This window comes from Lissotriton vulgaris, chromosome 6, assembly GCF_964263255.1.
Source record: "Lissotriton vulgaris chromosome 6, aLisVul1.2, whole genome shotgun sequence".
Lineage (NCBI taxonomy): Eukaryota > Metazoa > Chordata > Amphibia > Caudata > Salamandridae > Lissotriton > Lissotriton vulgaris.
Window position 1 is genome coordinate 1,397,167,521 of NC_141694.1, and position 14,061 is coordinate 1,397,181,581.

At 42.7% G+C, this 14,061-nt stretch overlaps 1 protein-coding gene across 1 annotated transcript in view; it reads right to left on the minus strand.

The window, feature by feature from the left end:
* Nucleotides 1–5,347: 5,347 nt before the first annotated feature.
* PAX1 (paired box 1) overlaps nucleotides 5,348–14,061 on the minus strand; it is a 45,110-nt gene continuing 36,396 nt past the window's right edge. The window contains exon 5 of the mRNA XM_086925407.1: nucleotides 5,348–6,055. Within this exon, the coding sequence (XP_086781533.1) occupies nucleotides 5,958–6,055 (98 nt within the window). The 3' untranslated portion in view covers nucleotides 5,348–5,957. The remainder of the gene's footprint in view (nucleotides 6,056–14,061) is intronic.

Consider the following 14,061-nt stretch of genomic DNA (forward strand, 5'->3'; position numbering starts at 1 on the left):
AAGGTCCTGTAATGGCAGATCCCCCTCAGATCTTGAACAGCTCAAACACTTTCTCGAGGGTTCTTTCGTCATCCCGAATAGATTATATTATGATAAGTGTTGTTCATTGGGCCTACGTGCAGGACTTTAAAATTGATGCTAGAAGAAAAAGTGATCATTTTCCATTATGTTTAGGTCTCACAGGGAAACATTTCCTTCTACATTCATAGATACAACCTGAACCGGGTACAGAGGTTACACAGCCTATAGCGAGCAACAACAGGAGGGCAGTAAAATGGCCATCTATATTGGAAAAGTTAGAACCCCTCATTTATATCTATAATATTTCTAGTGACGTTTTATCCCTTTCCTTAAAAACGTGTCCGGATGTCATACCTATACACAGATCCATCAGAAGCTGGTAGAAAACATAAAACCCTACCTAGCCAAATCTGAGACTGGGAAGACCAACCATAGGAATAAGATGCGTTTGTCTTATCCATGGTTCAATAAAGAATGTGCAGTGGCCAAATAACGCCTCATCAGGTCCTTACAATCTAAAGAGATAGTTATGATTAGACAAGAAAGAAATGCGTACAATAACATCTTGAAAGTAGCCCGTAGAAACTGGGAGGATGCCAGTTGGGAAGACCTGATAATAGCCTCAAAGGCAGGCGACCAATCCTTGTCATGGTTGATCATTGCCAATGGTAGAAAAATAAATAAGCCGGTCCAAGATTATAGGGGCATATTACAAAGCAATAGCGATAATTATTGCTATTGCTTGGTTAGCGGGAAAAAAATATCGCCAAGCACCGAGGATTTTTACCGCTGAGATACCTTGATATTATCAAGGTTTATCTCAAAAGCCGTAAAAATCCTGCGAAATGCATGAATATCGCTGAAAAATCAGCGATATTCATGCATTATCGTGACAATGCTCTTAGCCATGTTATCCACCTTCCATTGGATAACATGGCTAAGAACTGCTTTTCGCAGGCGTTAGCTTTTGGAGATATTCACGCTTAGCGCGAATATTTCCAAAAGTTGTTAATAGGAGTTAGAGATGTTAGCGACTGTTTTCAGTCGCTAACATCTTGGCACGCCCACTTTGCTTTTCATTAGCGATAATTATCGCTGACATGCAAAGTGGGCTCCTAAATGCCCGCTATCGCCTACAAGCTGTCGTTAACTGGAGTTAGCGACAGCTTGGTAATAGGGCAATAAAATTATCGCCGCATTAGCGGGAAAAAGTCCCGCTAATGCGTCGATAATGCCCTTGGTAATATGCCCTTAAATTTGGACCCCTGCACATGGCATAGACATTTTGCTAATCTATATGCCCCTTCAGTTGCAATAGTCAGAGATCCCACATGTAGTATCGAGGAGCTTCGGACGTCAAATATTATTGCGCCATTACAATTCAGTATAGAACACACCACACTGGCTATAGCTTCTATTAAGTAATCGAAAGCTCCAGGCCCTGATAAGATACCTGGGACCTCTTTAAACATGCGCCAGAGGTGTGGGCTCCATATATTAATCTTTTATGCAATGCAATTGCTAGAGGGCAGCCCATTCCAGAATCCTGGAAGGGCGCGGAGATCGTCTTGATAAGAAAGAAGGGTAGTAGGGACGATCCTGCTAATTACAGACCTATCAGTCTGATAGAAATAATGCAAAAGGTTTATGCCAAACAGATCCTAGATAAGTTAAATGACTGGATGATTGAAAATGATGTACTCTCCCCATGTCAAGCGGGTTTTAGAAGGAGAACTAGTACCATAGACCAAGTGTTCAGGCTTGTAACTATAGCCTGGAAATACATAAAGCTGAGATCTGGCCATTTAAATGTGGCCTTTATCGATTTAAAGGCTGCATTTGATTCAATCCCTAAAGATTTGTTATGGATAAACTTGTGCAGCAGGGGGTACCAAAAGATATTTTAGTTCAGCTGATTAGGCTTCATGAGGACAATTTTGCAAAAGTGCGCTGGGGCAAAGGGGGGGAACTCACAGATAAGATAACAGTTAAGAGAGGCGTGTGCCAGGGCTGCTTCCTTGCGCCAACTTTGTTTCTCTTATATGGTAATGATATGTGGAGTTCCTGCAAAAGTCCAAACATGATTCCCCAAAATTAGGAAGGAATCACATTTGTGCGTTAACATTTGCAGACAATACAATTTTGTTGTCACAAACGCCAAAGGGCCGGCAAAATCTTTTAAATACGCTTGACGAATACTGCAAACTAAAAGGCTTGGAAATAAACCCAGTTAAAAGCAAATATATGTCTATGAGGCCCCATAAATGTTTTAAAAATGACATAATCTTGAATGGAGCGATTTTAGAGCGTGGTTCTAGTTTTGTCTGCCTTGGGGTAACCATTGATTCAAAACTCTCATGAACCCCACAGAAAAAGAAATTGAAATCTATTTTAATGCAAAACTCAGCACCAGTTATAAAAAAACTTCATGCAACTATGACAAAGGCCATCACACCAGCCCTAGAAGTTTACAGGTCTAGGGCCCAAACTGCTGCTTTGTATGGTTCAGAGTTGGGGAGGGGGGGATTACTCTGCCCTCTAACTGTGGGGGAAAATAAGGTTTTAAGAAGGTTAATTGCCCTTCCCCAAAATACACATGTGATCCCCTTAACATATGAGCTGGGCATAAAAGGAATTGAACAAAGGGCGGTCTGGATGACTTTGTCATATTGGGTCAGAATATGGACCACCGAGGAACTACAAACTTACAAACAAACATTGAGTGAACTATTGCCAATTGACATTCATGTTGGCTCATATCCGTAAATGGTTTCGGGATCTAGGCTTGAGTAGATTCTGGGAATACCCGAGCATGTTGACTTCGGACTCAAAGCGGGAAATCAAAACCATCTATTGGAATTTTATTTGGCACAGAGTCACTTTAAATTGTACATGTGACACACTTACAGTCAATTCCTGATGTTCAAAATACCATTTTGTTTTGAACTGTTTTTAGACGAAATTGAACCCCATCTAGCAAAAATATTGTATCTGAAATTCAGATATGGCTTCCTCCAGACAAAGGCTTTCACATCTAAATGGGGAATGACACAGGATGGGGGGAAAGATTGCAAGTGCACCCTGTGCAATTCAGGAAGTAAGGAGAACATTGCACATGTCCTATTCTTCTGCCCCGCTTACGTAAATCCTAGAAGAAAATGGCTAAAACCTTTGGCCAGGAGCTTGAGTATTAGAAATTATATTGATATGTTGCGTATTTTAAAAACTGATAGCTCCCAGCTCATTGTGTTTGGTGTCAGTAGATTTTTATTGGCTATTAATTTTATGAGGAGGAAGAAAGGGCTCAAATTTTTAAATATTTTTTATCGGGGTCATATAAATTTCCTAAAGTCCTTGTTGTATATAGCCATTAATAGCACTAAAGCACTATCCAAATTTGAATCATGTATTGTGAAACAAGCCTCGATGATATTGCACTCCGCACTTTGCACTTTATGGAACTTATATTGGTGCTAATTGTAAATAATAGGAGGATTATTGTACTGTACTGTAACCAACAAGAAGAAGAATGCACTGTATATGTTTTTTTAACAATGTTTTTTAGTATTTTATTGATGCTTTGATGATTCCGTTAATTGAATAAAGATGCTTTGAATGAATTAAGTTTGGACTCCATTATCGGTGAAGTTACTGAATCTATGCCTCTGTTTGGAGGAAGGGGTGACATCGATGCTTAATTTGAGCTGTTGGTTGTTGGTGGGGCGAACAGGCACTCACTTTTGGGGACCAGCATTTTTTTTTTTCTGGGCAGACTTTTATCCATAGAAATGGAGAGAAATGCACAAATAAAGGAAAGGAATAGGAAGAGGGGAAAGCAGTGACAAAAGCAGAAAACATGAATGAAAAAACACCTGCCAGAGTGAGAGGAGGATATAGGGAGTGTCTGGAAGAGTATTAGAGAGGCATGAGGTGGAACCAAAACAATACAGCCTTGGTATTCGGCACTCTTACCTTCAATAGTGCCGGTCGTGGGCTCCCGAGGAAAACCTCGGGCCACAGCACTTATTCTTTTACAAATTAAGCATTGGGTGGAATTATAGGAGAAACCTTCTATTGTGGTATTTGCTACTACTAAGTGTGTTTCCCTTTACGAGGAGTCTGTGACCAGTTAGACAACTATACACTAGTTTAGGAGAGGGCCTGAATGTAAAATACTATGCATATCAAGAGACGTAAACAAACCAACAGTAACTTGGTCCTCCTTGACATTGAGACACCTTAAACAATTCAACGTTCTTAGGCCAAAAGGCAAAAGTTTAAAGTAACAAAACTCTATGTGGTGACAGTAACTCTAAAATATAGACAACAGACTGAAAATAGTGATCGAATAGTGAAACCAACTGTTATGTGCTGTTTCTAGGAGTGTGATCTGGACTATTTTATCTGATGCTGCAATATCGCTTCCTGGGTAGGGTGAGTACACAATACAAATCACTGCACTAGTCTTAAGGGAGATCCCCTTCCAGCCTGTGAGAGGATATCTTTATGCAGAGAAAGCCATTAGCAGTAGTCAGTGGTTGTCCTGAAAATGTGGACTTGAGTTGGACTCTCCTAAATAGAAGGTATTGGACCAGGCTGCTTTCTTGCAATGAACGACGGTGGAAACTGGTTGAAACTACCTTCAAAAAGTAATGCTCAGTGATTGGAAGACTCTTCTATCCCTCCGCTATCCTGCTCAATCCAATAACTGACTAACATATCGACCACTCAAATGAATTTCATATTTCACTATACTAATTCATCACTAATCCTTTATGGATTCCAGAGTAGCGTGCTACTCACTGAAAAAGTGCTTTGATGCCTCGTCAGGGGTAGTAAGCGCTATATAAATGTAATTACAATACAAAGAGTAGAATGAAGGGCCGTGGATAGGCACCAAGATTGGAAAAGGCCCCTTGACACTCACCACAATTCATGTACTGCCTTCAGAATGACCAGTACCACTGGAATTATGCGGCAGGGAGGGAACAATTTATGCAACAACGTTAAATAAATTACGCTGCAAAAAAATACTAATTAGAAAAAAAAGTGTTAAAATCTACAAATTAGGCAGAAGATGATGCAATGTTCGTACTGTAACAAATCGATAATTATGCGGAAAATGTCCAGCTGAAGAATCACATCATTCCAGTCGCAATGAGAGTAAGACAGACTGGTTTACTTTTAATTGCACCCGTTTACGCATAGGAAGTGGGAGGCCAGAAATGGAAAACGGTGGTACTTCCTGCCTACCATGATCCTCAGCAGAATGTTTTTCGTGAAGGCACCTAAAGTGACAGAAAAATAGGGAGCAAAGTCTCTAAAATAGCTTTAATCATTTTTTATTTAAGATATTTACACTTGTTGTTATAAAAATATAAAATGATGTTGCTTATTTGTACATTTACAATCTCAGATATACATTACACTCGCAGAGACTGTTTCAACTCACTGTAATTTGCAGTTAAAACCTAACCGCTTGGCAAAATCTTGAAAATTCCCTGTAAGCTTTAAAGAAGAAGTTTATATTATACCAGGATGAAGACCGAAATATTCATAAATATGAAATATGCTAGAGCACGAGGTCGTTGTTTAGGGAAGGAAGGGGGAGGGGAGGGGAAAAGGAAGGAAAGTGAAGGGTGATTGATTAATGGCTATTGTGGGAAAAAGAAACATTTTGCCAACAAACAATTTACAAAATAACTTAAAATGACGCTGAGTGAATAGCAGGGGCCGTGTTCCATCGTGTGTGCGGCGATCTGTTGTAGTCTGGAACCAGCATCCAACTTGTTGTTGCCTCAAAGTCTTTAAAAAAGTGGACACTGCTAAGCTTTATAGTGCTTTCAGGAACTGTTAAGCGTTTAACATCACTAATGTCGCACACAATTAATTTACACATCTGTTTTACGAGCAGTCCGCGGGCCCAGCTGTGCAACCTAAGACGAGGAGGCTGGGATTGAAAGTCCGTGCACGAGGTTGAGGGCTTCCTGCGTTTTCATAAGTGAACCGGAAGATTTTCTGTTCATCCCTAATGCTGGAAAGAAGAAAAGAAGGCATCAGATGTGGGCAAGTACAGCACACGCACAGACACCCAGCAAAGTCCGGAGTCTGTTTTCACTGGAAGTAGAACAGAGCACGTGTTCCGCGAGGCCTGGAAGCATTTTGGACAACAAAGCCTCTGTTTTTAATGCGGCACAGAATTATACGTTTGTAAGAACTAAGCATGTTGGCACAATAGCGGCGTTTTTATGCCCAATCGACTCTCTAAATAGACGCCTGATTACATCTGTGTTCTCTGAAACCTGAGAATGTTACACTGAGGCCTGGAGCCAGAGGGGGGTAGTTCACTACTGCTGAGCTATCATGGAACAAATGCGAAACAAGAGTACATTGAACAGCAGCCATTGTCTGAGTGCATTACTGGCAACTTTTTACTGCGTACTGCACATTTGTGGTAAATGTTTACCGCAAATGTCGCGTAATTACGTGAACAGGCATAATGTTAGAAATTTGAGTAACAAGCGTACCACAAAATTCCTGAAATTACATGAAGTACTCAACCGTAATTTAAATATTGGCGATGCATAATAAACTTCCAAAACTCAACTGGTTCACATCAGCGTGTTTATTTACAAGGAATTAACACAGCGCGGTGCCGCAAGCCATTTGGCTGTGCCGTACTGCGTTAATTCGGCAGCAAAGGGATGCATCATATCTACAACAATATGACAGATACCTTTGCTCTCCCGTGCGCTGACGCACAATTAACTGGCATACGCTGACACATGGTGTAAGGATGCCTCCGTCACGGGGATGATTGTTTTGTTGCAAGAAGGGACACCTTCCAGCACCAAAACAATCACAATAGGTGATTTCCTCTTCCTATGTGGGCTGTAGAACGCAGCACACATAAGAATAGGAAAAAACAAGGAGAAATTAAAACATTTCTCCTTGTTGCACCTCCCTATGTCTCCTCTGGGGAGGCGTAGAATTCAGACGCATTCCCAGTTTTATGATTTCTCGTAAATCTGGGAATGTGTCAGGTTCCATGGGTGTTCCGAGGGAATACCCACAGCAACACTCATGGAATGCCCCATTCACGCAAAGTGTTGCGTGTAAAGGGGCAGTATTTACAAGGACAGGAAAAGCCACGCAGGGTGGCTTTTGGTGTCTTTGCAAATACAGGGCAGCAAAATGACCCGCCTGTGATTCACAAAAAGTGACGCACCAGCGGCACAAGGGGTTTGCTGCCTCATCCTCACACTCTTTATAGCACAATATCAGGTTCTACTGCCAGTATTCTCAGTGGCTGTCTTCATCGCAATCAGATCCTGATATTGGCAGGATGAACACAGTTTTATAAGAATTCATCCAGCAAACGGCTATTTTACTAGTGCTTCAAATGAATGCATTATTGATTGTGCTGGATTCAGGAGACCCTCGTTTAAAACATTAGGAAACACAATCATCAGGAAACAAGGTACAAAGCAAATGTTAGGTCTTGCTTACACACAGCTTTAGATATACGTTATCAAATACCTATTATCACTAATACACTAAAATATATACACATAGTGGGCTTTGGATCAGTGCCTTACTCTTGATTGGAAAAGTTTCTTGTCTTTATTACTTCTTTGCTTCTTCTTTGAGGACTTTGCTCCCTATTGTTTGTCCTCCAGTGGAGCATGTTTTCTTTACTGTGATATGATTGGCTGCCTTTAAGAGAAATATTTTATTCTTTTACTTTCAGCACTCTGTGAGTCCATGTGTTTTCTCGTTCTCTCCTTTTGGTGCTGCTTCTCCTGAAATACCTGCCCCCACAAACCCTGTGTTGTTTCTTTTTTTCCCTCCCCGACTTGGACGTTTGTTCCCATGCCTGGCTATTTTTTGCCTTTTTTTGTATTTTCTCCTCCCTCCTCCCCTCAAGTTTCTCCATTGTCCTCATCTCCTTTTTACAAAATGTGCTTTCTTTTACATCTAAGTTCTTTTTATATTTACAGCTCCAAGACTGACGATTGCCACCTTAGAATACCAAATAAAAAAAATAGCTGCACCATGTTGTGTGGGCATGAATGCATGGTGATGCATGCATGCGTGCCTTCATGCATCATGCTGAGTCTCCATAAGAGTCCTGATGCATAGATACATGTGTGATGATGCATGTGCATGTACACATCATTGAGCCTTTTGTTGTTGCTGTTGCTGATGCTGCACAGCATTGTCAAAAATTATTTTTTTCTGTTTTTGCTGAGGCTGAAAAGCATTGGAAAAAAAAGATAAAGCTGATGGTCTGCATTGACTGCCAAAAGGCAAGACTGATTGGCTATGCCAATACTAATTCAGAATGCAGTATTTACAAACTTGCAGTAATTACCAAGCGATGTAACGGTAACAGTGTATGTCTCCTAGCATTTATCACAAATGAGTAGCAGGTCAAGTCAACCAGAATAAGGAAGCAGTAGGTTATCCCTCAGTTTTGGAGGCATCATCAAAACACAGTGATCTGCTTGCAGTTATGTAATACATTCAAAGGCCTTCATTCCGAGTGGCCACTTAATTAAGATGGGCCACAGATAGTATTCGGCCCCACTGGAATTTAGGGATCTGCAGCAGCACCACTGATCTGTTTACTTTCACAAGGAGATTTTACCTGCTAAAAGCAGCCAAAATCTTCAGGTGAAAATCTAGAGACAAAGTACACATTGTAAGAGCTGCCCAAAGTAAGACAACTGTTTTGTTTTTTTATATGTAAAATTTATTTTCAATAAAATATTTTGAAATAGAATTAGGAATTATTTGTGGAATCAGATGGAGAATGCCGATTCCCCAAGTAGTTCCTCAGTTTTTAGGGGAACCTCAGAGTCTAACTCCATGATGAGCCAGATTTTCATTACAGGTATCCCTAGTGGAAGTAACTAAAGAGGTGGGAAAATACCAAATCGATTTCAGGGTCACTTGTAATAAGGACCTTGGCCATCACCACAATATGTATTAACAGGTTCCTAAGTAGGGTCATAGACTGCATCCGACCCGACTGCAGACGTAAAGTTAGGAGTCGTAAGTGATTTCTGTGAATTCCAAAAATCGCAAGTGCCTTCTGTACGTTGTGTAGAAGTAGTACGTTTAGGATTTTGTCTCAGATTATCTCTGTGAATCGGCCCCACAATGTATTACTAGAATGCCTATGTATTTCTAGCCCCATACATCAGCTTGTTATTTTCACTAACCCTGGGCGTAGTGGGCGTAGTGGGGCTTCGCGAAGCTACGTGAAGTGGGCAAAAAACTACGCCCACCCACGCACTTCGCGTAGCCCCACTACGCGCCACCCGCCTCCCTCCCGCCATGCCACCCGCCTCCCTCCCGCCCTCCCTAACGGCTTCAATGACATTATAAATGAGTTATAAAACCACTTACTGTGTCCGCCGCGTCCCCGGGGCTCCCTCTCGTCATCGCGCTGCCGGCGCGCGCGTCTTGGATACTAATGCGCATGCGCGGCCGCCCGCGCATTCGCATTTCTTGCGAGAAAGTGGGCGTAGTGTTGCCTGCTTCGCCTACTTTGCAAAGGGCGAAGTAGGCAACACTTCGTGGGCGTAGCGAAGTTGCCCGCCCAGGCCTAATTTTCACTAAACACTCACATTTATCCATGTATTAGTCATATATAGACACAATGCGTCTCTCTCTCTCTCTCTTTCTTTTTCTCTCTTTCTCTCTGAAGTCCCCTCCGACCCCCATCCCCGCTCCTCTACCCATTAGGCAGGAGAATCCATTTTCTGGAATGTGCTGAAAAAACATACTAAACAGTGGTAAAGTATATGCTATCTTCTGCCAACCTAGATGTCATGCATTGTTCCTGCTCTGTATGAGTGATGTACACCCAGCACCCTGCTGAAGTACAGATGTATACAACTGTTTGAATAACAAATATACCACAGCAGGGCTAAGCATTAATTCCCTCCTTGCACCATCTCCATCTCTCCCTGGCCTTGTCCCCTCCTTTAAAGTGGCACTGGCATGTCTAATGAGGAAGATATCCACGTGCAGCCCTCAACACTCTTCACCTTCTCTTCATGTCTTGGTCCAAGGGCAACATAAACTAGGTTTGGGATTTTTGAGCTAAAACTAACAACAGTGTAATGAAAACCTTTTCTGTGAAACATCACAAAAAAAAGTTTACAAGAGGATAGAAAGAGAGGCATCTAAAAAATATATGTGTGAGACTGCTAAACATGAGCACAGGAACCTAGTACTTAGTAGGGCAGTTGGCACCTCACATCAAGGATTAAAAGGTGCAATTGGCCTTCTTTGCATAAAATGGATAACATAATCGGGCTGCCTTTTAAATCCACTAGCATTTCACTTTATTAATGCTTTACCTTCTTGCTGTCCATTTTTTGCTGTTGGTGCTAGTGGGGAGTCAAGGTCCCAGAATCCCAAGGGCCGAAGGGGGAGGGGCTGACACGTGCATCTCCTGTGCTGCTGCGCTACAAAGTGCTTCACCACCTCCCGTTGCTCTGGACACTTTGCCTGCTTGCTAGCCATTCTTTGCTGTTGGTGCTGGCAGGGACTCAAAGTCCCAGAATCCAGAGGCCCGAAGGAGGAGGGGCCGCAACCTGCATCTCCTGCACTACGGTGCTACAAAGCGCCTCTTCACCTCCCACGGCACAGGACCCTTTTTGCTGGCCATTATCTGCTGTTTGTGCTGATGGGTGCCTCAAAGTCCCAGAATTCCGAAGCTCGAAGGAGGAGGAGCCGCCACCCTGATCTCCCTCTCCGCTGCTCTACAAAGCGCCTTGCAACCTCCATGGCGCGGGATATTTTACCTGCTTGATGGCCATTGTTTGCTGTTGGTTCTGGTGGGGACTCAATGTCCCAGAATCCTAATGCCCGAAGGACATGGGGCAGCCACCCGCATCTCCCATGCAACTGCACTTCAAAGCGCCTCCCCACCACCATTGTCACAGTCAGCGTCCATCTCAATGGTAGGACCATCTGCGCCCGGTTCAAGGGTGGGCCCATCTGAGCCGTCCAAGCCCGGCCCAAGACCAGACCGAGCGTCCACTCTAAAAACTGCCCTTTAATTCTTGAGGCTGTAGAACCACCAAAGTTAAAATGGGAAAGCGTAAGGCCACGACTGGAGGGGATACTGCTCGACAATTGGACTGAAGCCTACCTAAATCCCAGCAGGGTAAGCCGAGTATACTTTCATTACTCTTGTCTGCCATGAGTGCACTGAATGATGAAATCTCCAATGTGGAGGAAGTACTTGCCTCGCAGAGGAGATCGGACGATACTCCTATCATATTTGTTTGGTGGCATCCCTGACTCAGTTTCCTCTCTGAGCGTCGATGCTTCTGCCTCAGGATCTACACGTTGCCAGTACCCTCCCATTAAGTGGTAAGGCAGAAGGATGCACTAACAACGCACAAAAGCAGGCGTTAGTACACCATACTCCTACGGTGGTAGCGCTATCTGTGAGAGACCTTGGGGCAGCACTCACACCTCTCTTCGACTTGCATGTAAAAGAAACAAAAAGGGAGGGGACAGCAACAAAAGGATCGCACTCCTGAAATACACCAATTAATGAGTGGGCTCCTGCCACCTTGGTGGAATTTCTTATTAACAGCGCAATTCAAGTGTCCCTGAACAATCTATCCGTTAAATTGGACATCCTTTATCAAGGGCTCATTCCATCCCTTAGACCTACACGTGGGAAACCTGGTGCAGACTATGAAAGATCTTAAAGTGGGCCATCACATCTCTTGCCATTCTTTTGATGGTAGTCTGGCCCATGTGGAGAGTATTCCTTCTGATAATATTCATGGTAGAGGAAAATCAGGAGGTTCAGTTCGGGTGGACTGCCTGGCCAGGTCCAAGATCGCGTCCTTGAAGGAGATTGCTCATCCAACTTCATCACCCCGCTCCTCATGCTGGTCCCTCCTGTGCCTCTCAGGGTCGACCCAGGACTTGCTAAGTGTGAGGTTGTCATTGACTTGCCACATGCGGCCTCCCCATATGTAGAGGTGCTGGAATATTTACTGCTGCTGCCTTGTGGCACAAGTGAGTCTTATGGTCAGTTAAAAAACAAGGTGACCCACTGGATTGGCTCACATTCCAATCTTAGTTCTCAAATCCACGCACAAATAAATATGGTGAGAAGAGTGAGCTGGCTGGGGAAATTGTGTGGTGATCAATTGTAATTGTCCTACGGAAGCTGCACGAGTTCTGACAGATGTCAGTCCTTTGAGACTGATCAAACTGTCTTCTACCCAGGCCCTGCTGCTAGGTTTTTTCTACATGCCAAAGACTGTTTGCATTGCACGATGGACACAAGTGGATCACCTGGGTTACCCCCTGCTTTTGAAGCCTCCCATATCTATCCCCTTGATGTTTGTCAATTGCTTTGCCCCTGTGACCCCCAGGGAACCTGCGATTGACTTAAACCTCCTGTTTTGTCACCAACCCCAGATATCCCACTTGTTGACTGCTCCACTGCTCTCTCCCTCGATGACTTCATTATGCACCACCTTAAGGATCTTAAGTTAGTGAGTTGGAACACAGCTGGACTTGCCTCTAAATTTAACGATCCAAACTGGCATTCATTTATTAGAAAATGTAATGTGATCATTTTGCAGGAATCTTGGGAGACTCTGAATAGATTCTTTTTGGAGGGATGCAAAGCCTACTTTGTCTCTGCTGCTATTTTTACCTCTGCCGGTAAGATATCCAAGCAGTTTGTTATTGCGCTAAAAGTTTGAGGCAACCTTATACAACTGTAAATCGTGCTTACTCTTGCTTTGTAGGGCACGAAATTAATCTACTTCTACCCTAATGGCGACAGCGACCTAAAAGATAGAGGCTCTAGAATATTGGGTAAGGCCGTTTGCTGCCTTTCCATTCTTTTCTCGTGCAGTAGCTGCAAGAAATCTGCCCTAATGCCTTGCATGTCCACTACTTTTTAGGTATCACCACTGCCCCTCCAAGCGATCACCGCCTCAGGTACAGCATCGTCTGTGTTTATCTCAGCAGGTAACATTAAAAGTCCTTGTCCCAGTTCTCTCAGTCACCTCCATCCAAGTCCTGTATATAATTTAGGTCTGCTTTCGGTCATTTTCAGGTACAAATCATTCCCCAGCCTTGATGCTGTGAAAAGTTATATTTGAATGCATTTGCTCCTCTTCTTGGTAAGCTGTGTAGGAGGGGGTGTTAACTGAGTTTAGATTCTGATGTTGATCAGTCAAATGCACATTTGGTAAAACCACTTTTTTCTCACTATCTTTTTTCTTTCTGTAGAATCAAAGGCCCTGATGAGAATCCTCTTAGACCAGCAGGATTCGAAACGCGTAGGACCATCACCACTCTCAAGTCTGCGTGGGTGATAAGTTTATCTGAATTGCTCCGCTGCTTATCATCCGTTGTACATTACCGTGTTTATTTTGTCACTTTATCCCACCAAAAAAACTGTGATTATTCAAATTTTGATTAGGAATGTACATTTTCATGTAAATAATTTTTCAGTTAAAACTTTTCGAAATATATTGCAGACTGTGGCCTTTTCCAGCATCTTTGTGTTCACTGTAAATATCGTTCACTGTAAATATATCACTTCTTATTCTCCCCATTGTTCCTGAATGGTTGATTGTTGTATGCTTGTGATATGTCTGACATAATGAAAGATTGTTTCTTCCCTTAATTTTGTACCTAGCATGTAATATTGTTTACTTTTGAACCAATTCGTTTTTGATAACATTAAGCAAATAATAAAAGCTACTAAGCAGCTCCAAGCCTTGAATCTTACTTCAGGTTTAGCGTTTTAATAAGTATTCATGTGTATCAGTACTGGCATCCTCATTTTGTTGTTCTCGCTATTTTGACCTCTGGCAGGACCACAGGGGACGGCGTGATCTATATCTCTTTACCAGTTAAAGGTTGGGTTAAGTAATTATTCTCCGGCTCTTCAGTTTTACAAGCTTTAAAGATGATCCTGCCTGATTCCTCTGCACATTCCTCTGCACATTCAGGTTCACAGATCCCTTCTAATAG